Below are 25045 nucleotides of genomic sequence, written 5' to 3' on the forward strand. Positions count from 1 at the left end.
AAAAAAAAAAAAAAAAAAAAAAAAAAAAAAAAAAAAAAAAAAAAAAACAAATAAAACGCAACGGAATGAGATGATAGAAAATATGAGTTTGGAAAACTTGCACAAGTCACAAAGTCTTTTTTTATTACTTCTCTGTTCTCCCTTTTATCTTCCTTCTTATGTTTTACTGTATCTCGTTGTGTTGGAGTCTGTAAATCGTGTAATCAAACGAAAAGGTGTAGAGATATATAGATATAGATATATATATATTTTTTTTTGTAGGGAGATGCGCCATTCGCTGCGTCTTTGCTTTCACGCATATGTTCCAAAAGGTGCGGTGATTAACACAAATGGATCCTCCGCTTCTCCATATTTGGCAACAGCTGTATTCCGAGAGACAGAGGCAGCCGCCACGCGATCAGACGTAGAAAAAGAAAAAACTGGTTTCTTTTTCTTACCACGACTTAATTATCCTACAAACTCTGGAATTCCTGTTCTTATCTCTAAACGACAATTTGATTTACAGTACAACGTTTTTCACCGAGATGCGGTGGAGACGCTGAATCGACACACTTTAGGTACACCTCTGGAAGGACACAATCTTGAGGCGGTCATTCGTAAGACTTCCTTTGATGCCACGCAGGCGGTAACTCACACAGCAGCAGCTGAACATTTTAATTATTGTTTTTTTTATAAATCGCTTCGGCCGTGGGGTACAGATGTACCAGCACAATTACGTGAAGCCTTCCAAATGCAGTATAGTCGTACAGGTTCACTGGATGCCATGGAGGAAGTAAAGCGGTTAATGAAAACTGCGGTACTATCACATCAAGAACGTAGTGGTTGGGTGTATTTGGTTTGGACTGGAAAAATGTTTGATGTTGTTGAGTTTCAACATGGTGCATGTCCTGTTGCTAGTGATCTTATCCCGTTGTTGGGGATTAATTTGCACGAGAGTGCCTATCGATTAGATTATGGACTCTCTGGTTTAGAACAATATGTGGAAAATTATTTTAAGAGTTGCAATTGGCCTTTAGCAGAACGTTACTATATGTTGGCAACTGGGCAAGCACAAACGGAGTGAAATACTAGCGAATGATCTTATTAATATTGTATTTGTTTTTTTATCTCTTTTTTCTTTACTTGATTTTTCGTTTATTTATTTATATTTCTATCTACCTATCTATGTCTCTATTTGCCTGTTAAATATACCGTTTCTCTATTTATTTATTTATTTTTTATCTGCTTAGAAGTTCGACTGCACAAACACAACATACAAAGAAGAAAAAAACAAAAGAAAAAAAAACTCATATCCTCAACAATGGTTCTTCCTCCTCGCCACGTGTACTCTGCTCGTGTGAAAAATACCACTTCAAAGTTGGTAAAATTGCATGCCACTTATGCTATGCCAAACAATATGGAAGATGTGGAAGTGTCAGTACTTATTCAACCCGGAGAGTCAGCGGTACTGCAGCAGAAGGTTGTTCAGGTTGAACACATGGAGCTAACTGCTCACATTCGATGTATTGCCGTTGATGGGGCCAAACTTGAGGCCCCATTTGATGGTGTGAATTCACCTGTGAAGGATTACTCAGTAGAAATTCGTTCTGATGGTAACATACTACAGTTGCATGGTCATCCATAGGAGAAATATAGATATGTGTGAGTGCTTGTATTTTCCTTTTTTTTTCAAGTTTATTTGGGCGTTTTTTTTTTTTTTTTTTTTTTGTTTTCCTGCGTGTGTCTATGATGATGGTATGCATTGACACCTTCTTCACCTGCTTTTCTTGCAACACTGAGTGAAAGATTTTTCTTTCTTTCTTTCTTTTTCTCGCTGCGTGTGTGCGTCTATATATCTATCTATCTATATGTTTCTCTGTTTATCTTTTGTTAGAGTAATAGATCAACATCCATATTCATATTACCCCTTCCAATTTTGTATTTTTTTTTTTTTTTCATTTCTTTTGTATTATTATTGTATCTGTACCTTTTCCCCCATTACACTCAGATTTAAGCAATAAACCACAGTTACAGTTTAAACAAAAAAAAAAAAAAGTTATTAACACATTAATGACACCAGCTCCACGTATGGTGTACTCCGCAGTGGTGCGCAATACCGCATCCCGGCCAGCTAAGTTGAGGGTCATCTATGCAATGCCAAAGGGGCCACATCAAGAAGAACAGGTACGCGTGGCACCCGGTAAAAGTTTGAAACTAAATCAGAAACTTGTTCATCAGGGAAGTGCAGTGTTAACAGGCCACATTCAACGCATTCTAATTGAGGGAGAAAAACATCATGCAGCCACTCTTGAGGCCCCATTCGAAGGTGTGATTTCTCCAGTAAAGGACTATCCATTGGAAATTGTTGAAGAGAGCGGTTTGTTGAAACTGCGGAGAGCAGTAAGGTAAGTAGATATCCATACAACAGTGTATGGACAGAAATGATTATGCAAACGATAATCAAAGAAAAAAAAAAAAAAACAGTTCAAAAAGTAGTATAAGTAAGGAATGATCAATCAGTGACATAAATTTCTTTTTTTTTCCATATGTTATTTGGCATTTTATTTTATTCTATTTTTTTTTTTTTTGTAACTTTGCTTGACTTTCAATCTACAACATTTGCTGAAAAAAGTTTTTTTCCGGATATTTAAATCAATCTGTCCAACTGGAATAGTTTACAGTGGCTAATTATGCATTAAAAAAAAATAATTTCATGTCTTTTTTTTTTCCTTTTTCTCCTTATATATATATATATATATATATATATATATATATATATATATATATTTCTCTTTCTCTCTCTCTCTCTCTTTCTGTTTTGTTCATTATTAATTAGTCAAGGATATTCTCGACAGTTAAAGGGACTCTATTCCAGTATGTCATCTCGCCAAGGCGGAAAGCAGAAGCCTCTGAAGGCTCCCAAGAAGGATCGTACAGATATCGATGAAGATGATATCGCCTACAAGCAGAAGTTGCGTGACCAGCAGAAGGCTGAAAAGGAAGCTATTGCCAAGTTGAAGGGTGGAAAGAAATAAAAGCAATTCATTCTTTTTTTTTTTATCTTCATTCGAACACACGGGTTATGTCTTGGTTCTTTTTCTTCCTATATATTAATGGTAAGGAAACCCTGAGTATAACACTAGGCAGCGATATACAGCCAAAGAATGGATAATAATACTTTAAAAAGAACAATACGATATATCTATATATACAGACATATAATAATCTGTGTCAATCATTTTTTTTTTTTCTTCCCTTTTTCACATCTTTGCGCTGTGTGGTCACCTCCAGTGCTCTGTGTGAATGAGTATTGTTCTAATCATTTTTTCTCTACATTAATTTCCCTTACCTTTTTCCTTGTCCTTATATTGATTCGTTTTTTTTTTTTTTTTGCAAAATATTTATATATACATCTCTTTTTCTTTTCCTTTCTTTTCTTTACTTTTTCACTATGTGCTTCTTGCTGGAGATTATTCCACACGTGAAGTAAACTCCCCATAAATCCAAGCGAGCGCCATGTCAGCCAACAACATGGAAACGCAGAAGAAACTCATATTTGCCTTCATTCGCCATCTGCGCCGTCAGCCCTCCACTACACCCGAACGCGTTGATGCCATCGTGGAGCTTCTCTCGGAGGAGTACGGTGTTGACCCTGCCGGTGTGGGTGGTGCCAACGACACTGGCATTGATCTCCTCCAAGCCTTTGAGACGGCACTGCAGCAACAGGCATCGGGTGCCAACGCTGAGGATGAGGAGAAGTTCAACGCATTCCTTCAACTCCTTGAGAAAAAGGGGTACTTCGCCGGTGTAGAGCAAGGCAGTGAGGAATATGCTTCCCGTCTTGAGAAGGCCCGTCAGAAGTTTGAGAAACGCAGAAACCCATACGAGGGACTCTCCGCAGAAGAGATTAAGGATAAGGGTAATGAATTAATGGGTATGGCCAAATATAATGAAGCTATCGCCGCCTACACTAAAGCCATTGAAATAGAACCATCTAATCATGTATTTTTTGCAAACCGTGCTGCAGCACATACTCACTTAAAAGATTACCGCAGTGCTATTCTTGATTGTGAGCGTGCAATTGCAATTAACCCCAACTACTCTAAGGCTTACTCTCGCCTTGGTACTTCATTCTTTTATGAAGGAAACTATGCTCGGGCAGTAGATGCCTTTACAAAGGCATGTGAACTTGAACCCACTAATGAACGCTACAAGGAAGATTTAAAACAAGCCGAAGAAAAAATGAAATTAAGTGGAAATGTTACTACAGGTGCTCCTGGTGGTATGGGAGGATTCCCTTTTGGTGCAGGAATGCCTGACTTTTCTCAAATTTCACAAATGATGAGTAATCCTGGATTTATAGAGGCTACCACACGTATGATGGAGAACCCACAATTCAGCCAAATGGTGGCCAATATGGCCTCACAATTTGGAGGCGCTGGAGCCAATCCTGAGGAATTTTCTCAAATGATGAGAAGTATGGCTGCCGGTGGTGGTTTAACCCCAGATGGGAATGTACCTACTCCTTTTGGAAATATTAACCGTGAGGCATTGGAGCGACTTCAAGAAGAAGAAGTTCGCCGAAATCCTAAATTCCAATCCATTATGGAAGATGTGCGGCAAAACGGTTTTTCTGCCTTCCAGAAGTACATTGGTGATCCGGACGTTATGGAGCTCATGCTAAAGTTCCAGAACCTTGTGTTGAATGGCAACAATGAACAGTCCTCGTGATAACAAAGAAAAAAAAAAGAAAAAAAAAAATCGAAGAAAAACAAAAATCGAAAAGAAAAAAAAAGTGAAGAACGGAAAAAAAAAAAAGAAAAAAAAAAACTGGGAGAAATAATATCATTTTATTTCTAACGTTTTAAAATGGCAATACTTTTTTTTTGCCCTTTTAACGTCAAAATTTTAAAGAACTACCTTGATATATGTTTCTCGTATTAGTTAGGGAAAGAATGAAATAGAAAAAGAAATGTCAAACAAAAAAAAACCTGGAGTGGAACAGCTTTTTCTGGAGCACTATATATATATATGTATATATATATTGTAGTTCTCTTCAGTTTGAGCTTGTGGGTCTCTCGGGGAGCAAAGTTTATGTTTTTTAAACTCTCATATAAGAAATCCATAAGCTGTTTTTTTTTTTTTTTTGGTATACACTTTCATTTACCTTTTCCTATTCTTTTTTTTTTCACTCTATTTACTGCGTCTCCTTCTCTTATTGTTGCTGCTGTTGGCGCTCATGTGGAGGCTACTGTTTCTGTTTTTTTTTTTCGTACCTTCTCTCCACATAGTGTTTTGATAAATATTATGAATTAATAATATTTTCTTTTCCCATCTTTTTTTTTTGTTTGTTTCTTTTTTCTTGGTTTTACTCACTCAATTAAAAGATCAATGAGTCCGTATTTGTTTGCCATATAGAAAGAGTTTTTATTTTTTTTTTTTTTGAAGTTCAATGAACCACTTTAATACCACTGATGGTGTTCTTGCAGTTTCCAATCTCAGTTCCTCTTCGCGTGAAGCTATTATGGAGTATATTGTTAATGAATTCATTAGAGGTAATTCACCACCGGTGCGTCGTGAGGATTCGTTATTTATTTTACAGTTGAAAATGCCGGTCACACTGCTGGATAAGGTGTTACCGGAGTGTCGAATCTCTACATCATTGGAATATGAGAGTAGTGATAATAATAATAATAATAATAATAATAATAATAATAATAATAATAATAATAATAATAATATACCGTTACGATGCTCTTCTTTAAACAACACTTTATTGAAAAGAAATGATGTACATGATATTAAATGGCTTCGGAAAATAATGCATGAATTTTTCTTTGAGACAAGTAAACGATTGGATACTACAGATACTTATTATGATGATGATGATGATAGTATTAATGTTCTGTTAAACCACAACTTGGAAGAAGAAAAAGAAAAAAAAATAGAAAAAGTAGAAGGAAATAGTAGTATGGAAAACAAAGGGTTTTCATTAAATTCCAAATGTTATCCATCACTTATGAAACCTGTCTTTTCTCCTTTAGATATACGAGCCATACTGCTTAATTTTCTACTATTGAAATTTGGAGAAACTACACCTGTTAGACAAGTAGGAGTAGATCTCCTGCGGGCCATACGATATTATCGAACTTTGGATTTGGAAACTAATATATTCAGTGCTTTACTCTCTTGTCCTAAATATGATGAGTTGGATGTTAGACTCTTTCTACAATGGTGGGCCGAATTATATTCTTTTTCACATTGTGGAGATTCGGATTCTCGATATATTTTCTTAGCTGAATTATGGCCTATAATAACACGTTGTCTTTTTATTTGTAGCCTTCCTCATGAAATTAAAAAAACTGTTAGCCTTCGAGTTAAAAATACTTTATTACGTTGGTTTAGTGATGATTCTAATACTACTACTACTACTACTAATAATGTTAGTAGTAGTAGTAGTAGTAAAGGTGAGAAGAGTGTAAAACTTCCCAAAATAAATGGGATGCCAAACCTTTTCTATTTACCGTACTCTGTTGCTCTATTACAGGGATATCTTGGTGTGTCTAACCCAGTAAATGATGCTGATACACTGTGGTTTCAATTTACATCAAAGCAAATGTTGTCAAATGCTCATGTGTTGGCTCTTCTTCTTGTGAACACCAAAGTAGAACGACGTCAACAAGTTTCTTCTCAAACTGAATCGTTAACGTTAACAAAAGATACAGATTATATGGTGAAAACTCCAACTGCTAGAAAATCAACTGATATATTACCTTTGCTTCCAGAAAATAATAATAATAATAATAATAATAATAATAATAATAAAGAGGATGCAGAGGAGTGGATTCCTTTACCTGACAGAAAAGATGAAAAGAAAGAGAAGGGTCTCTTTAAGATTAAGGATGTGGAAACTAAATCTAACCACGATGAGGTTCCCAGTCACGAAGAGGAACATCATAATATAGATATTTCTACACAATGTGCGTCTTTGCGGGATCATGAGTTACGCTTTAAAAAGGAAATGAAATCTCTTGAGGAACGCATAACTGAAACTATAGAACTTCATAAGAAGGTTGTGACAAATAAATCATAAAAAAAAAAAAAAAAAAAACTCACATGTTATCTTTGGTTTTTTTTTTCTTTTCTTTTTATTTATTATTTATTTATTTTTTTTTTTTTATTTAAACGAAAATTGTATTGGGATAAAGGTTACTATTATTTTGATTTTCACCAAAACCATGTATTCATTGCATATTATGTGTTAGTGTTTATATTTGTGTTTGTACCATTTTTTTTTCTTTTCCTTTCTTTTCTTCTATACTCTTTTCATTCTCTGAGCTGACAGTAGTGTGTGCAATCTTTCAAAGAGGGCGAAGGAGACAAATAAATAAATAAATAAAAAAAATAATAAAAAGAAAAAAAAAATGAAAGAATCGGTCGCAGATGTTTCCCGTTTGCCCATTGCCTACTGCACACTCCTAGCAGAGTTTGATATCGACACCGGCTCCTGTCTGCGGGCGCGGTATCCATTGAAGTCCTCACCGGTGAGTGGGGAGATAATAACAGGAGAGGGCAATACACTCTCAGGCATGGGAAGGAGTGAAGAAGAAATTGCACAAGAAGAAGAAGAACAACAACAACAACAGGCATTTGAATTAGATGAGAGTTATTGCGCAAGTCACATGTTACCAGATGGTGCTGAGAAGCAGGTAGTTAGTCGAACTGTATTTATTGTTAATAGACCGAAACCTGTTATGATTGAACGAGTTCCTATTTATTATTTTACTGCTGTTGCTGCTGCTGCCTCTTCTCCTAATAAAACAGATGTAAACACAGGGGATATATCTCTACTATCTTCAGAAAGTCATTTTAAATGGATTCGTGACACAAAAGTTGATAACACTTTTCTTCATGATGAATTACAGTTTATAAAAACTACAAGGGAGCTCTTTCTTCGAAAAAAAGGTTCTGTTAAAATAGAGTCTATAGCTCTAAAACAACCTCAAATGCTTCTACTCTCTTCAACTCTCCCACATAGCATCAATAACTTTGTACAACAACTACAGGTTAAACTTCTACAAAATGAAGTTGAAGTAGTTGAAAGAGGATCTCCTCTTCGAATAGATGAGACATCTTTATCTAGGGTCTCTAAACCTTTAAATAGTCATCATTCGGGATATTCATTTGCAATCATTCGTACGGATACAAATTATTATGGTTTTTTAGTACAATCCACATACTTGGAACGTTTTAATTCTTTAATGAATGTTTTCTCCACAGCTTCTGAAGAAGAGAAAGAAGAAAAAAAAGAAGAAAAAGTAACTAGTCATTCCACCAATTACGTAGTTCCACCACTCTATGGTCTTTGTGCAGTTGTCACCCGCAAAGATGCATCTGTGCGGCGTGGTGGAATTAGTAAGAGTGTTGCTATTCTAGGGCCTAAATTAGTTTGGCTCGAACCTTTCTTTCCTCTTCTTGTAGAAACGGCACTTCAGTGTTGTGATGTGAAGGGAAAAACAGAAGAGGCTGTGGAAAAGCAAACCGCACTGTTACGACGTTGCTTTGATAGTGTTGCGTTCGCAAAAGTTCCTTTGAGAGAAGGTTTAAGTAAAGTGAAAGACTTTTTAGAGATGGAAGTTATTCGATTATCTACAAGATCTCCAAAGACATCTCATATCTTATATACTACTTCACCTTTTGGTACATCACACTCTATTCATATACCAGTCTTACCCGAATCGTATGATTTTACATTTTCTAGATATGGTTTAGAGCGAATGGTGGAAATTTGTGGTTCTTCATTCTGGTTTGTTGTTATGGCTATTATATTGGAGAAGCGAATTGTTGTACTGTCTCGTCAGGGTTTACCTAATGATGTATGTGAAGCGGTATTATCTTTAGGTCTTATAGGTGATTTATTAGATCCTCATTTTACTACTACAAAAGTATTTCCTTATACTTCTGTTAACGGTTTCTTACATTTTAGTAATATACCTGGATATATTGTTGGAACATTAAATCCAATATTTGAAACCCAACAGGCATGGTGGGATGTATTATGTGATTTAGATAACAAGACTGTAATAGTATCGCCTGAAGGATGGAATGGCATTATTAATAATAATAACAATAATAATAGTAATAATAGTAATAATAATAATAAGGCAAGTAATCTCTCTGTGGATGATGTGCAATTTTTCAAAGATATTATTAATAAGGTATATCGAATGAAAGCATTAGGAGAATCATTATGTGAACAGCATACAGCCGTACGTCTCATGATAGAAGAATATATTGGTTTAATGATTATGATAGGTGATGAGGCAAACGAAATAAAAAGACATGAATTATCTCATATTATACAAAATATTTTTCTTGCCCCAAATATTACTCGAATACGAGTTCGTGCACAGAGTGAATATATGATACAAGATATGCCGGAAAATTTTCTTTTACTTGGTGAAGACCCTTTTCTGCTTTTTAGTGTAGCCACTTTGCGTCGTGCTAGCAGCTGTGATGAGGTGGAATTACTACAAGCTTTACACTTTCTTCTTGATTGTGTACAGACATGTAAAGAAGTTCTTTTACTGTTGCGACGTATGCCAAGAGCGTTGGATGGACTTAATCCACTGGCAGCACAACTACTTCACCCATCACTGCAGGTGCGAAGTACGGCGTTGGAGTTACTAAGACGTTTGGAGGTTATGCAAGTGGGTAGAGATGCCATTGCGGCGATGAATACCTTTATGTACATGGTGTATGAGGAAGCTTCTAAGAAGATGTGAGAGGAATTATTAGCCTTTTGTTTTTGTTTCTTTCTTTTGTTTGTTTGTTTTCTTTGTTTTTAATCCCTCTCACACCTCTTTTGTAATATGCTCAAATGTCTGTGTATCTTCATGTGTGTATTTGAGGAATAGAAAGTAATTTTTTATTACTTTTTTTTCCTCTATTCTTAAAGAAGATTTTTTTTTTTTTTGGACTTTTCTGAGTATCGTACCGAACCGTTTTTTTTTTTTTTTTTTTTTTGGGTGTTATTGTATGTTTTTTGTTGTTGCTGTTCTTGTTGTTTTCTCTGGGGTCTCCTTATAATCTAATTCGTTCTTCAGAGTGAAGAAGGATTGGAAATCCATATACTTCTTCTTTTCCCTTTCCTTTTTCTTCCTTTTCTTCTCTTTTCTTTTCTTTTTTCTTCTCTTATTTTTTCACAGTTCAGTTTCTATTTCCATGGAGGAGTGGATTGCGAGTGTGGAGGCGGTCTCCAGTAGTGTAAGTGCCGTTCCCGATGCCGTTAGCGGCATGGCCAATCAACTTGCACATATTGTGGAAAGACAGAAGGTGAATGATCCGCATGTGTTGGAGGTTGCCCATACACTTAGCCGTCGTATCAATGATTCCTCTGTAAGTCTTGTGGGTTGCCTGAACGATCTTGCTACGATGAGTACAGCTATGAAAGATGCGATGGATGCAAATCCTGAAGAAGCACACAGTCTTATTTTAACTCTTTTTAAAGTTCTTCTTAAACAACTTTCCGTACACTACAAGGAGATGTATGATTCCTTTGAAGAGGCAGAATTGGCTTTTCGCAAAAATACAAATTTCGATTCAAGTGGAACCGATAAATCTTCGAGTACTGGTGCTGATGGTGGTGGTGGTGGTGGTAAAAAAGGTGGTATTGCTTCTCATGTTGGGACTATGGGAGTAAAAACAAAAACAACAACAGCAGCAGCAGCAGCAGTAGCAGCAGATGGACGAAGAGAGTATGTTGATCCTACACAAATGACTGATTCTGAATCTCCAGGAATGACGGTTGCTAAAAAGAAAAAATCTACTGGTGATAAAAAGAAAAAAGTACGTGTACTTGATGCGAATACCCACCCAGATACTCCAGACTTTGGTTTGATGCTCGATACAAGAGACGATATGTCTATTAGCGATAGTCATCCTCCTTCAGCTTCCAACAGCGGTATGAATGATAAGGTTGAAAATAAAATGCATGTGGATGAGTGTAGTTCAAGTATAATGTCTTCTGTAATGGAATTAAAAGAACCAGAATATTTGCATGTGGCTTCTACTGTAGATGAAGCACTTGGTCGTTTGGTGCTCTCTAGTAGACCTATTCCCTTTACCCCACCTGAAGTATTTGAGCAACTACCACCTATTCTAACATACTATATTGAACTCCCTACTCCAGGATGTCTTGGGCCTTTGCTTGTTAAAAATTATATTAATTTAGAGGAAGATATGCAGGCAGATTTAATGTGTGATATTTTACGAACAGATTGTGTGGAAGTACAACCTTTTGAATCTGTATCTGGAGAAGTTGTGGTAGAAAATCCTTTAGATTTAAGTGGAGTTCCACCATGTGCATGGCGTCTTGGGGCAAGTGAAGATCAACAACGAACATTATATACAATGTATATTCTTGTCAATTATGATGCCAAAAACTCACGAGCTCTATTAATTCAAGATGTTATTTTCGAAGAAAAAACCGAAAGAGAAGAATTACTTCATGTTATCACACTTCTTTCAGATACTCCACAATTTGCTAAAGTCTCAGTTTATGGATATAATCCTCTCTTAAGGCGAGGTTCTGCACAGTCAAAAAGAAAATATACTAGTGAACGTTTATCAGCTATTTTAAATATTACTAAAGGTACCTATGAACGAAATGGTTTTATGGAAGTTAAAGAGGAAGAAGTACGAGCAGCCGTAGCAGCAATAGAACATAGATATCAAGTGGATTCTCAAATTTCAAGAGAAGAAGAGTTGCTCGCAAAATCTAGAGTGGGTGAAACCACCTTCCATAGTACTGCAGAATTAGCATCCCTTAGTCAACCTGCTGAACAACAAGGATGGGGATTTAGTGATGTCGCTAAAGGAGCTGTACGTGGAGCGGCGGCTGTTGTGTGTGCTCCCGTATCGGTAGGGAAAGTAGTGGGAAGTGCCGTTTTGGATGTTGCTGGAGTTACAAATGCTATTAAAAATCAGACAGAAGGTCTTTTTCGTAAATCTTTTCCTCAATTGGCATCTGAAGAAATAATTGACACATTTAATTGTGCTTTTGTAGAAGAAGGTAACACAATGCCCAAGCAGGGTTTTGTTTTTATAACTCCTCATTGGCTTTGTTTTCAAGCAAGTCTTGCAGGTGCTCAATTCAGCCTTGAATGGGATGAAATTAGAGATATTCAAAAACAGCGTAGTGTAAAGGTATTGGACAATGCTATTTCTATTCAAACCCATTTAGGTGATTCGTATTTCCTAACTTCGTTCGTGCAACGAGACCAAGCCTATGGTGTGATGATGGGGCAATGGTTGAGGAAGTAAAAAAAAAAAAAAATACATATTATGTATAAGTACGTCCCATTTTTTTCTTTTTCTTTTATTATTATTATTATTATTATTATTATTATTATTATTTTGCTAGTCTGCTTTTTTTTTTTATTATTTCTGTATATCCGTACATAAGTGTATTTATGTGTATGTGTGAGCTTGTGTGCCTCGACCGTTTTTTTTTTTCTATAAATCTTTTGCTAAATATATATATATATATATATATATATATATATATATTACATCGTCGTGTCACGGAGGACCAGTTGCATTCATTATTTGTCCCTACGACTATGTATTTATTTGCATTTGACTTCTCTACCTTGTTGGCTTATTCCCTCCCCTTAAAACCAGAGGAAAAAGAAAAAAGGGTGAGAATGTTATGGATATATATATATATATATATTGCTTTTTTTCTTTCTTTCTTTTTCTTCTTTTTTCTTTCTCAAAAGTATCACGTTCTTCTTTTTTCCTTTGTTAGTTACACGTCTACATAGACCAACATAAACTGAAAAGGGCATCCATTTGTTTTGTTATTGTTTTTTTTTTTTATTATTTTTATTTTTATTTTATTTGGTTAATCTCTCTGTAAGGAGTCTCACAAAATTGTGTTGTGAGAAGAAAAAGTATTTTTAAAGAAGAAAAGAAAAAATAAGGAAAATACAAAAAGAAAAGGAAAGAAAAAAGCGGTCTCTCTGTGTGTGTGTGTGTAAGAGAGAGAGAATTATTCTACATATTTCACTTCTCTCTTATTACTATTAACAGCCAGCTCGGGGAGAACCCGTAATATATATATATATATATATATATATATATATTCAGAGACACATTATTGTGGTGTCTATCTACACTGAGTGTTTTTAGTTTAATAATACGCACCAGGTGGAATTATTGCAGCCGCACTTGTGATTATGTCTGATCATGTCTTGTATACAAAACCGCTGCTAGTTACAGAAGAAAAATTAAGAGAAGCTCGAGAGAAACAAGAAAAACAGCGGGCATTAAGGGAAGCACTGGATAAACAAATAGAACAAACGAAAAAACGAAAGCATAATGATGTATCTAAGGACAAACCCACTTCACTTGTTGGCGGTCCACAGGAGAAACGTTACACATTTAGTTATGAAAATGGTCATGGAAAGTTTGTTTTGCGAGATGATAGTACAGAACATGGTGGTAATCCAACTACAACGAGAATGCTTATGAATACTCGATATATTCCACCAGATCCCATCTCTACACAACGTCCTTCCTATCAATCAAATTCACTTCCCCCTAATTTTTCTATGAGTACCTCAGATGCGAATCCTTTGGTACCTAAACGACCTGAATATAATACTAATTCTGTTCCTGTTGATTTGGTATATAATATATCCAAACAAAAGGATCTTACAAATATCAGTCCTCCACAAGTACGGGAAAATGTTCCACGAGGAATAACTCCCAGGGGTAGTCCAGCATCAGGAGGTTTAACTGATGATAATGAATATCAAACAAATTGTCTACCACGTAACTTCAACTTGGAGGAAGTCAAAAGTCAACTTCAACATCAATCACAACCGCAATCGCAAAGACATCCTCGAAGTCCTGGTCGAGCACGTGTACTCCCATCTGGTGGAACACAATCGCCATTCGCACGTTCTCCCCGAACTCCACGACGACCGGGAGGTCCTTTACCACCGTTAGAAATTCACGAAGTTGGAAATGGTAAGCGGACTCCAGTTAGAGATTTTCCAGAGAATGTAGGAACGGTATCACCTCCACGTGAACAATTAGCAGTTCAACCTCAAAACGGTGGGGTATCGCGACCCGTAAAACCAAAACAACCTTTAGCTCTACGAGGAAGATCTAATGATGGACGTGCACGAGGGGCTCCAGTTCCTTCAGTACCACGTAATAATATTCCGACTCGAGTCGTAGAGAATAAGGTGGAAATGTTACAAAAGGAGTTAGAGTCACGTGATGTAGAAATGGCTAAACTACGAGAAAAAGAAAAAAGCTGGGAAGAACAGGTAAAACAGTTAAAATTAGAGTTAAAAAGTGCAAAAAAGAAAGAACGAGATTTGAATAAATTGGTAAAAGAAGGACCAAGAAGAGCAGAAACAGCTCCTGATCAACCTATTGTATCTCCACCAGTCTTAAGCTCTCCTGCTATTGGAGGTAAAAAAACCAATGGAGGTCCATCAGGAGGAGGAGGACCTATGTTAGGAAAAAAACAAGACTTTGCCAAAAGTCGTATATTTACGCATAAAAATTTTCGCCCTATTAGTGCCCCATCTGAGACCGTGTCTATTGTAGATCACCCCTCAGCACGAGAACCTTTACCACCTTTACAAGATTCCTTTAAGTGTGCCTCTGTTTTAACAAGGAAAACAGCCTTTGGTCTTCCAGAGGAACATGCAAACCGACCAGTGCCTATAGAGTATGAACATCTTTTACAGTTTGTGAATGAGCAAATCATTACACAACAACAAGCAGATGGATTGTGGCGTCTCTTTACTAATGGGGCACCCCCACTTGCGCTTTTACGTCGACAATCCGGGGCTGTTTGTCCCGTTGAGGAAGTTGTACTGAATAAAAGTTACAGAAGTGAAGATATCGATATTACATTACACGAGTCAGATCATTGTTTCATAAATAATGAGGGCAAAACTGAAGAAGAGGAAGAAGAAGATAATAAAAAAGGTATGGAATTCGATAGTAATGCTGAAATATCATCAGTTCATTACGAAACAGAGCGTGACACCTTTGAGACGTTTGCGGAACTTCACCTAGATGATTATCTTTCTCAGGAAGGGCCAGATGAAGAGCAAATAGAGGAGAGAAGTAGTGAAAGAAATGGATCAAGTGAGAAAAGCAGGCGAAGGTAACTGCTGCGTTATATTTGTGCTTCCGTAGTTAATTTTGTACTTTTTATAGGCTTCTGTAGGCGTTACAATAATAGATGGTTAACCTATTTGTAACTACTCTTATTATTATTATTATTATTATTATTATTATTATTATTATTATTATTCCTCTCATACCGTACTTTGATATGATGAGGTGTTTAATTGTTTGTGATTGAATAAAAACGATGGCCTTTTATTGAGTTTCTGTGTTCTACTGTTTTTTCCCGTTTCTCTTTTTTTTTTTTTTCTTGCGGTGATGTCTTTTTCACAAGGTTCACCATCTTTTCTTTTTTTTTTTGTTTTATACTTGTATATCTTTGCGTATTTTTATGTTTTGTTTTTGCTTGTTTTGAATACTATCTGTTTTTTTTTTTTTTTTTTTAATTTCTGCCCTATGTTTTCTATAGACGCTGTATATTGAGTGAAAAAATTTTTTCTTTTCTTTCTTTGTGAAGCGGATAGCACCTATTCCGCAGCGTGGTGGGTGCCGCGAGTGTGAAGCGGCTATGCATTTTTTTTTTTTTTCTTCTTCACTTTCTTTTTATTCTCCCCCATATAATATGAATATATATATATATATATATATATATATATATATATATATGAACTTATGGCACGTATGTATGTATGCGCTTATGTTACTGTTTTTGTAAGTTGTGCTTCTGCCCCATTGTATGCGTCTGCGTGAATGTCACTTGATTCATTTGATTTTTCTTTTTTTTTGTATTTATTTGTTTGTTTTTACGTCTTATCCATATGGATGTATCTCTCTGTATGTATATATATATATATATATATATATTAATGTACGTTACATCATATTTTTTTTTTTTTTTGACTTTTCCTTTGCTTTTTTTTTTTTTTTATAACTATATTGAAATTAGGTAAGGGTGGATGATTGTCGACGAAGCGCGACACTTCATTGACTTTAGTAACTACCCAGGTGGCGTGCTGGATGAAGAAATTCTCTCTCAATTACGTGATGCCCTTAACTGCAATGATCATTTTTGCAAACTCGTATTTAACAATAATCGTCTAACGGATGATGCCGTTGGGACTCTAGCGGCTATTCTCAAGGGACGCACCCCTATTGAGTATCTCTCACTGGAGGCCTGCGATCTCCGCGATGTGGATATTCTCCACATCGCCAACGCCGTCTGCACACGGAAGGCACTGAAGTTCATTGATCTCCGCCGCAATCCCGCCATCACCAGCGAGGCACTTCCAGACATTGCGAGAATGATTCGATCTGTGCCCACGTTGACGACTATACTCATGCGTGGGACTTCTCTGCAGCCGCACAACTGCGCAGAGATAATGGACGCCTTGGAGCAGAGTTCGTCTGTGAAGGTGATGGAATTACCGTATACTGTAGGATATAGAGTACTGGACAATGTGAAAAGGATTATCAGTAAAAATAACATGGAATATTTAGATTCTACTTCTAGTGATAAAAATGAGAAGCGGAGAGTTGCCGCGACTATCGGAAGTACTTCTATGGAAACTAGTAATAAGCGGCGTAAAAAAACATTGGAACCAACAACTTTGCCAAAGTTAGTACCACCTCCACCTGTTGCGTTTTCTGCAGAGATGCCACCCACTGAAGTACGATCAACACCACCCCTATCACCCTCACTATTACAACAAAAAAGTAAAAGTACTGTGGAAATGATGGAATTTCGACATTGGGCTGATCCAGCAATTAAAAATGCCGCCGCACATATTTATGTACTGGATCAGCGTTGTCAACTACTTGAGATGCACAAACAAGAAAAACGTGAACGTCTCCTTGCAAAACGTGGTCTTATGCCAAGGCAGAAAGATACAGAATGGAGTACGCAATACTACCGATTATGAAGACGTACAAGTAAATACTATTGAGTAGAAATGGAAAGTGGATCTACTGAATAGATGATTTTATATCTGTACCAATATATATATATATATATATATATATATATATAAACCCAATCATGAACAAAAAAAAAAAATTGGAAAACTACTGTATTATATCTACGTTTTTTTTCTTTCTTTTCTGTTTTGCCTCATTAAAAAGGTAATCTTTTCTTCTGTGCTGCATTATAGTATTAATTTCTTTATATATATATATATATATGCGGAAGTGTTGAATTTTGTGTGTGATCCAGTACTCCTTTATGTAAACATTCGGAATGCATTTGCGTCATTTCTTTTATTATTATTATTATTATTATTATTATTATTACAATTTCTCCTCATGTGGGGCTTCTTTTTCCTCTCTGTGTATATGTGTGCGAAACTTGCTGTGAGAGCTATGGGGCTATGAGAATAGTTTCTGTTTGTGTCCTCTACAATGTTTGCTTCTTTTTTCTTTTCTTTCCTTCTTTTTTTGTTTATTATTTCTCTATTGTAATTCTTATTATCATTACTTTGTATTTGTGGAGGCATATTTTCCTTATCTGTATATTATATATATATATATATATATATATATAAACAGCATTTTATTTTTCTTATTCTTCTAGGCCCTCTCTTCAAACGAAGAATAAAGGGACTATAGAGAAAGAAAGAAAGAAAGAAAAAAAAACTATATAAGAAATAGAAGAATACTCTTACCGTGTGACATTTGGGCGTAAGAAACAAAAAAAAAAAATAAGAGAAACTACCTGATACACACAAAACATATAAATATATTTATATACACACACATAAATATACGTAGACGTATATGCGTTATTTTAGAGTCTTGTACAACTTTAACGCAGAAGATAATGTAGAGCTTAGTGTTAAAAAGGGTGAAATCGTTATCCCCATTGACGGTGATGTAATGGATGGATGGATTAAAGTGGAAGTATTAAATGATGCGAAACGCCGTGGGTTTGTGCCTCTCAACTTTCTGCGTGAAACCACACAACCCAGCGAATCTCCACAGGCACCGCAGCCTCTCAGTGGGGCGACTCCCACGGCCCGTCAGCCCTCCGCCATTCCGAAGGGCACCCCGTCGTCCTTCACCTCCGCCGCACTGGACTACGGCGACACTTTGCAGCACATGTACACAAGTGGCACGCGGGAACCATCCGTGGCCTCACGGCGAAGTCAATCCGCCGATCAACGCACACAACGACCCTCGCAAGTCTTGGGAAAAACAACAACATCAACATCAATGACCCAACAGAGACGACAATCACCACCATTACAACAAGAACAACAACAACAACAACAGACGGTTACTTCACTTCCTTCCGATCCCTCATCTGGACGATCACTATTAAATGATCCAAATGCAGTGATAGAAGCTTTTATGAAAAATGAGCTTCATTTTAAACAACTTATTCGACAACGTCAGGATGCACTTGCCCAAATGCGTTCTACACTTGAGGGAGCCATGGTTGAAATGGCAGCATGTAAAGATAAAAATGCCACTTTGGCACGCAAACTGCGTGACTTGGATCTATCTATAGATAAAGAAAGAAAGCGCTGGAAGGAGCGCATTGAAGAAGAAAAAGCGTTTATTGCTCGATCCATGCCACAAGACTAAACAAAACACCTTTGCTGGTAACGGGCAGTGTTTTTTCTTTTTTCTTCTACTATATGCATGCATTTGGTACTATCAATGACAGCAGTACCAAACGAAGAAAAAGAAGAGTCATATTTCATTTTTACATTATGTGTGTTTTTTTTTTCTTTTTTCTGCGTGTATATGTGTGTACACTGGCATTCCTCTTGTAGATATTTGAAAATAGTGCATAAATATCAGTATTGTTATTTATTACTTCTTTCGTGCGTATTTTATATTATTATTTTTTTTTTCTCTTTTTTTCTCTGGATTTGTTTTTCTCTTCATTTTTTTTTTTTTTTTTTTTTTTTTTTTTTTGAATATATTCTTATTTGTCGAAGTAAAAGAAAATAAAAATAAAAACAAAGAATAAAATTGGATGATATGCGGACAATCAATGCTGAGGGGAATTTGCTACCGCAGGAAGTTACATTGTACGGTAGTTTGCTCCTGAATATCATTAGTAGTGTTGGTGTTATTATTATCAACAAGAGGCTTGTCTATATGGAGGCTGGATTTCGATTTGGTACTTTACTTACCATTATTCATTTTATTGTTTCATTTTTGGGATGTCTTTTTTTCGCAAAAATCAATTGCTTTGAAATCAAACCTCTTAATATTTCAAAGGTGATTCCTATTAGTTTGGCGTTTTGTGGCTATGTAGTGTTTAACAATTTATCTCTCCTTAGTAATACTGTAAGTGTGTATCAGACATCAAAAATCATGTGTACTCCTGTTATTGTATGGATTGAGTATACGTATTATCATAAACGTGAGAATATAGGGACATTACTATCTCTAGTACCTATATGTATTGGTGTAGGGTTTACAGTTTACTCTGATACCAATTTAAATTTTTCAGGAACTATTTGGGCAATTTTAGCCATCATTTCAAATTCTCTTTATACTATATGGGGAAAAACAAAACAAAATGAATTAGGGGTTACACCTATGCAACTTCTTCTTTATCAAGCCCCTATTAGTGCAGTTATGTTGTTATTTGTACTTCCTTTAGATGGTATAGGAGAACTAATAGCATACAAAGTTACTTTCACTACTATTTGGACTGTTGCACTATCTTGTGTATTTGCATTTGGAGTAAATTTTTCTTTTTTCTTATTTGTCGGGCAAACATCACCCCTTTCCATGAATGTTGTGGGATATTTAAAGACGGCTTTGGTTTTTGTGGGTGGATTTATCTTTGTAAGCTCAGAGGCAACTTTGAAAACTATCTTTGGAGTTTTATTAACTCTTACGGGTCTTGCATTTTACACATACTCAAAAATGGCAACTCAACGTTTTCCTTCTGTAACAAAAGAAGCAGTCTAACTCACTGTTTTTGTAATAGTTGTTATTGTTGATGGGAGATCAGTGTTAATGATTTCCCAAAATATACATTCGCTGTTTCCTTTTTTTTTTTTTTTTGTTTTACCTCTTCATTATCATCAACGATGATTTATATTTTGTTTCCTCTCTCTCTCTCTCTCTATGTGTGTGTGTGTGTATGTATGTATTTATTTATTTATTTTGTGCTGCATCTTCCTTGATGCCTTCTTTTTTTCCCCTTTACTTTTTCTTGGTTTATTTTATCAGTTGTACCCAGAAACTGTCAAGGTTTTATTTTTTCTTTATTTTTTTTTCTCTTTTTTTTGTTTTTTTTTTACTCTTGATGTAATACACGTACTATTTTTATTATTATATTGATTATTATTATTATTTCGTTGGCATGTCTGACTATAGGCACAATACCCTTATATAAATATCTAATTTTTTTTAAATACATAAGTAAATATATTTATTTATATGTATACCTTTCTTCAATAATTAAACTTCAGTCCATATAGATATATAAATATATTACATGTCTACACATGCTGAAGAGGAGAGTCCAAGTGATGTAAATCAGTTTGCCTTATCTGCTGTTCAAATGGTTCTCACACTACTGCGTGAGAGAAAAGATACTGTTGGGTGTAGACTTCATGCTTCTATGGTACGACAATCAGTATTTCTTCATTTAATACGTACATTTGATACAAGGTTCGGTCTAGTAGAGAAATGTAGTAAATGGGAAATGGAGTCTTTACTAAAATTGTATATCATTCTTTGGGTTTCTATAAAAACAGAAGGAATGAATTTCTCTGCTATTAGTACTGAAAAAAATATTTCATGGCAAATGGAATTGTTACAGGAAGGCAAAAATGTGGAAAACCGTTTGGCGCGGGAGATATTCATTAATGATAGTAGTATTAATGATACTGTATATCCCTGTTATTATGTGGATGTGTTGATGTGGTTAATAATGGAAGTTTTTCTTCCCTTTTCTCATTCCTGGGAAGAATTCAACATTTGGAAATGTGCAACTGACAATAATAATAGTGATAATAATGATAATGAGGAAGAAGAGAATTCTCACCCGTTTATTCAATGGACTTTGTCTATCCTTAATACTCCTGATTTAACATTGGGTGCGGAATGGCAACTTTCTCCATTAAAACAATGTGTTGTATCATTAGTTGTATTGTTAGGAGCAGATAGATTGATATTATCAAAACATCCTAATCTTTTCACTGATGCGTATATTCGCACTCTTGTGGTTGCGTGTACTGCAAATGCTTTACCAGAACACTTTGTAAAGCTTACAAGGAGTATATATAGTGGTCTAATACGTGGTGATTCTATTTACTACAATGATCTCCGAGTTCTATTGGAGACATTACGTCGATTTGTGAGTTGTTGTGATGATGTGTATGATGAGCATGCGCAGAAGGTGCGTACTGCTGTGGATGTACTTCTCAACACATCTTGTCCGTTAGGTGGTGATGTGGATATTACCCGCGGTGTAAAGTCTGTGTGTGAATGGTTTGAATTGCTGGATCTTGACAGTGACTATCGCGAAGTGCTTGTGCGTGGCGGTATTGACGGTGAAGTGCTGCGCTCTGGTCTCACTATAGAAGATGTGCGGCAGATGGGCATTAAGAATGAGAGGGACGCGGCGGTGCTGCTGCGTGTGTTGAGTGCCTCTCCACACAAGGAGTGATGGAGGGATACCACCATTAAAGAAAGATGAAAAATAAAAATAATAATAATAATAATAATAATGATAGTGAAAAGAGATGAAATGGATATGATATTGATTAAAAAGAAAAGTTGTTATTGTGTTTGTAATTATTATTATTATTATTATTATTATTATTATTATTATTATTATTATTATTATTATTATTATTATTATTATTATTATTTGTTTTTTTATTCGTTTTTTTCTTTTTTTCTTTTTTCTGAATTATAGCATGTTTGCGAACCTTCTTTTACCAAATTTAGCTCATTCCTCTATTTACTTAAAGGAAGACCGACGATTTGTGTTGTTGGTGCTGTGTAAGGGGTGAAGTAACGTATTCGTGCTCATCTCACACGGTTGTTGTGGGCCAACACGTTGACCCCACATCCATCACGAGAAGAGAAACAAACAGGCACTCCGCATACATATATCCCTGTGAGTGACTCTTTGTTATTCTCATTATCATCTATCAGGCATTCTGTTCCTCGTCCTGTTTCGATTCGAGGAAAGGTTTCTCGATTGCACAATCACTCACATATTATAAATACAAAATACATATAAATATAAACAAACTCAGACAGTGAGTGAAGAGAAAGAAAGAGAAATACGAACAAGTAGAGGAACGACACACGCCAAAATAAAAATAAAAAAAGACGTTTAACCCGCATTAATGTCAAGTGACGACTCGGACGACTCGGACGGAGTCATTCTTGCCATCAGCGGCGAAACGCAATTCCTGCCGCCCGCCTGTCACTACACGGACGCCAACGCCCCGACCGTAGCGGCAGATCCCACAGTAACGAGGCGCCTGGAGGGTCCGGGTGTTCTCCGCGGTGTACATATCCCACCCGCCCACCAGCGTCGTGCAAAGCGGAGAAGTACAGATTATGTGCGTGGCAACCCTCGCCGCACACAGAAAGAGAAAGAGTCTAATAAAGTACTCTAAATAAATAATCAACATCGTGGGAGATGAGGAAATGTGGTCAAATAGACGATATTGTATCGCATTACACTCCAAAAGAGTTTGATGCATATACGTATATATATATATATATATATATATATATATATGGTCTTTGCATTGGGCTTTCTTTGTGTTGCCTTCACCTTTTTTTCTTTTCGCCATTATGATCCCTTGCTGTGTGGGATTTTTGGGGTAGGGGTACACGGAAGTGATAATACTTCTCGTGAATGAATGAAAAAGGAAAAAAAAAAAAAAAACGGAAAATCGATTCACATTTATAACTTTATTTTCTTTTTCTTTTTACCATATTTGGGCAAACTGAGCTTTTTGCTACAGAGTGAGTGATGTACACTATATGCATGAAGAATATGATTTGCCAAAGAATTGAAAAAGAAAAAATGAGAGAAATGAGAAGTTTTGTTTTTACCGGTAAAAGTATTGTCTCCATTTGGCTTAGAAGAAAAAAAAGTAAAAAAAAGCAATGGAAACTCCATGAAAGCGGTGTGTGTGTGAGGGGGTGGTGGGTGCATCTCTCTCTCTCTATCTCTGTGGTGTGAGACCTTGTCATCAGTGCTTTGTGAGAGTGGGTTAGTATCCTTACTCTTCTTTTTTTTTTCATCTTTTGTACTGTTCTTATTACTGACTTTATAAACATGATGAGGTACTCTATAATCTATGTATTGTTAATATTTTTTTGAATTTCGTCTTTGTTATTTATTCTCTGTCCCCCTCTTTCCCTTCTCTCTCCTTCCCTAAATATATTTATGTTGATAGTGTTATTTTTGATATACACAGGAAAGGATTGTTTTTTTCTTTTTTTTTTTTTTTGTGTGTGTGTGGTATTGGTACCTCTTTGGCAAATCAATTAAAGTGTTGATCCCAAGTTTTTTTCTAAGAAGAAGATAGCGTTATATAAAGAAAAAAAAAAAGCAAAAATAAATGTCTCACTCTGATGCTCTTTTTACTCGGTTACTACTGGTAACATTCATGCTGCTGGTGTATACCACCTATGCAAATGAGGTACGACTGGCAACGCCCATGTGCCATGAGGTGCGTGGCTTCGCTGGTGAGTACAATAACCGCATGAGCATCACTGTTCAAACATCCCCGGCAGAAAAGGAGGCTATTATTCTCATCGTGCGGGCATTTCCACTCGCTCTCGGGGAACTCACAGAACAATGGATTCAGATGAATGCCACATACCGTCTTCGCGAAGGTGCAACCGTCTCTGTACAGTCCAATAACAATGGAATTGTGATGATTCCTAATGTGGAAGCTGGTACAGATATCAATATTGAGTTAAATCGTGTTCGAAAAGATGGTCCTGTACCTTTTCGATTTTGGAGTTATTATGCTAATCGTCCAGAGTGTTATATTGATGTTTCACCTACAAATTCTTTTCTTGCACCTATTCCAACTATGCTATCGAATGTGGCCAGTCCGTTGAGAGTATATTTTAAATCTATTGCCCCTAAAGGAGCAAAAGGACTCATGGTTCAAATCAGCAATCATACCCATCCAAGTTCAGAAGCCCAATTTCAAGTGATGTCAACATTATCATCATCATCATCCTCCTCCTCTAAAGGGACTCAAAATGGGACTATGCATAAAAGCGGAGATATCTTCCCATGGAATGAGGGTGTAGTCTACTTTTCTTTTACTCCTGATATCTCAACACATAGGTTTCTTTTACTTGGAGTAAGTGTGGTGTGGACAGATGAAGTCAGTGATACAGCTTCTTCTTCTTCCTCAAACACACAGCGTCCAAAGGGTAAAACGACAGATAACTCGACACCTAAAGTACCTAAGGTGGAAAAGAAGTTATCAAATGAAACTGGAACAAATACGAAAACAAATAATAAAGAGAAATGGAGTTTTTTTGGTTTTCTTTTTTTCCTCTTTTGTATTATCTCCGTTTATTTCATCATTCTCTCAGTTTTTAACTACCGTGTGAAAGGAATCACAGAATTTCCAGATATGATTCCTCATATAAATACAATACGCTCATGTTCTCAATACGTATCATTAGTGCAAAATAGTTTCCGAGAAGGCAATTCTCGTGGAGGTTACCGCGATTTGAATCGTCAGGAGATGAGTACGGAAGATGTTTAGGGAAGATAATATATCTATTTATATATCTTTCTTCCTTGAGTGAGTTTTTCTCTCCTTGTATGCTTGCTGGCTTTAATGGAAAAAAAAAAAAAAAATGAAAAAGAGTTAAGAAAAAAAAAAAAGAAAGGTGAAACCATTTCACGGTGTGTGGTAGAAAGGGTGTTTGCACTTTCTTT

General features: G+C 36.0%; 13 protein-coding genes across 13 annotated transcripts; all 13 read left to right on the forward strand.

The window, feature by feature from the left end:
- Nucleotides 1–265: 265 nt before the first annotated feature.
- On the forward strand, nucleotides 266–1063 carry TM35_000072170 (superoxide dismutase; the record flags this gene model as incomplete). Its single annotated transcript, XM_029023663.1, has 1 exon — nucleotides 266–1063. One exon carries the CDS (start codon nucleotides 266–268, stop codon nucleotides 1061–1063), a length of 798 nt encoding a protein of 265 aa, XP_028884859.1.
- A 237-nt stretch (nucleotides 1064–1300) lies between these two features.
- On the forward strand, nucleotides 1301–1624 carry TM35_000072180 (uncharacterized protein; the record flags this gene model as incomplete). The annotated part of the gene is made up of 1 exon (XM_029023664.1): nucleotides 1301–1624. The coding sequence occupies one exon, from the start codon at nucleotides 1301–1303 to the stop codon at nucleotides 1622–1624; it is 324 nt and encodes a 107-aa protein (XP_028884860.1).
- A 425-nt stretch (nucleotides 1625–2049) lies between these two features.
- On the forward strand, nucleotides 2050–2388 carry TM35_000072190 (uncharacterized protein; the record flags this gene model as incomplete). The annotated part of the gene is made up of 1 exon (XM_029023665.1): nucleotides 2050–2388. The coding sequence occupies one exon, from the start codon at nucleotides 2050–2052 to the stop codon at nucleotides 2386–2388; it is 339 nt and encodes a 112-aa protein (XP_028884861.1).
- Nucleotides 2389–3510: 1122 nt separating this feature from the next.
- Nucleotides 3511–4710, forward strand: TM35_000072200 (small glutamine-rich tetratricopeptide repeat protein; the record flags this gene model as incomplete). Its single annotated transcript, XM_029023666.1, has 1 exon — nucleotides 3511–4710. One exon carries the CDS (start codon nucleotides 3511–3513, stop codon nucleotides 4708–4710), a length of 1200 nt encoding a protein of 399 aa, XP_028884862.1.
- A 721-nt stretch (nucleotides 4711–5431) lies between these two features.
- TM35_000072210 (uncharacterized protein) lies at nucleotides 5432–7072 on the forward strand (the record flags this gene model as incomplete). The annotated part of the gene is made up of 1 exon (XM_029023667.1): nucleotides 5432–7072. The coding sequence occupies one exon, from the start codon at nucleotides 5432–5434 to the stop codon at nucleotides 7070–7072; it is 1641 nt and encodes a 546-aa protein (XP_028884863.1).
- A 331-nt stretch (nucleotides 7073–7403) lies between these two features.
- On the forward strand, nucleotides 7404–9764 carry TM35_000072220 (uncharacterized protein; the record flags this gene model as incomplete). The annotated part of the gene is made up of 1 exon (XM_029023668.1): nucleotides 7404–9764. The coding sequence occupies one exon, from the start codon at nucleotides 7404–7406 to the stop codon at nucleotides 9762–9764; it is 2361 nt and encodes a 786-aa protein (XP_028884864.1).
- A 439-nt stretch (nucleotides 9765–10203) lies between these two features.
- Nucleotides 10204–12303, forward strand: TM35_000072230 (GRAM domain containing protein; the record flags this gene model as incomplete). Its single annotated transcript, XM_029023669.1, has 1 exon — nucleotides 10204–12303. The coding sequence occupies one exon, from the start codon at nucleotides 10204–10206 to the stop codon at nucleotides 12301–12303; it is 2100 nt and encodes a 699-aa protein (XP_028884865.1).
- Nucleotides 12304–13220: 917 nt separating this feature from the next.
- TM35_000072240 (uncharacterized protein) lies at nucleotides 13221–15179 on the forward strand (the record flags this gene model as incomplete). The annotated part of the gene is made up of 1 exon (XM_029023670.1): nucleotides 13221–15179. The coding sequence occupies one exon, from the start codon at nucleotides 13221–13223 to the stop codon at nucleotides 15177–15179; it is 1959 nt and encodes a 652-aa protein (XP_028884866.1).
- A 915-nt stretch (nucleotides 15180–16094) lies between these two features.
- TM35_000072250 (uncharacterized protein) lies at nucleotides 16095–17057 on the forward strand (the record flags this gene model as incomplete). Its single annotated transcript, XM_029023671.1, has 1 exon — nucleotides 16095–17057. The coding sequence occupies one exon, from the start codon at nucleotides 16095–16097 to the stop codon at nucleotides 17055–17057; it is 963 nt and encodes a 320-aa protein (XP_028884867.1).
- Nucleotides 17058–17907: 850 nt separating this feature from the next.
- TM35_000072260 (putative SH3 domain protein) lies at nucleotides 17908–18717 on the forward strand (the record flags this gene model as incomplete). Its single annotated transcript, XM_029023672.1, has 1 exon — nucleotides 17908–18717. One exon carries the CDS (start codon nucleotides 17908–17910, stop codon nucleotides 18715–18717), a length of 810 nt encoding a protein of 269 aa, XP_028884868.1.
- Nucleotides 18718–19119: 402 nt separating this feature from the next.
- Nucleotides 19120–20064, forward strand: TM35_000072270 (uncharacterized protein; the record flags this gene model as incomplete). The annotated part of the gene is made up of 1 exon (XM_029023673.1): nucleotides 19120–20064. One exon carries the CDS (start codon nucleotides 19120–19122, stop codon nucleotides 20062–20064), a length of 945 nt encoding a protein of 314 aa, XP_028884869.1.
- A 532-nt stretch (nucleotides 20065–20596) lies between these two features.
- TM35_000072280 (uncharacterized protein) lies at nucleotides 20597–21772 on the forward strand (the record flags this gene model as incomplete). Its single annotated transcript, XM_029023674.1, has 1 exon — nucleotides 20597–21772. The coding sequence occupies one exon, from the start codon at nucleotides 20597–20599 to the stop codon at nucleotides 21770–21772; it is 1176 nt and encodes a 391-aa protein (XP_028884870.1).
- Nucleotides 21773–23696: 1924 nt separating this feature from the next.
- On the forward strand, nucleotides 23697–24869 carry TM35_000072290 (uncharacterized protein; the record flags this gene model as incomplete). The annotated part of the gene is made up of 1 exon (XM_029023675.1): nucleotides 23697–24869. One exon carries the CDS (start codon nucleotides 23697–23699, stop codon nucleotides 24867–24869), a length of 1173 nt encoding a protein of 390 aa, XP_028884871.1.
- Nucleotides 24870–25045: the final 176 nt, after the last annotated feature.

Source organism: Trypanosoma theileri, assembly GCF_002087225.1.
Source record: "Trypanosoma theileri isolate Edinburgh chromosome Unknown TM35_Tth_7_V1, whole genome shotgun sequence".
Lineage (NCBI taxonomy): Eukaryota > Euglenozoa > Kinetoplastea > Trypanosomatida > Trypanosomatidae > Trypanosoma > Trypanosoma theileri.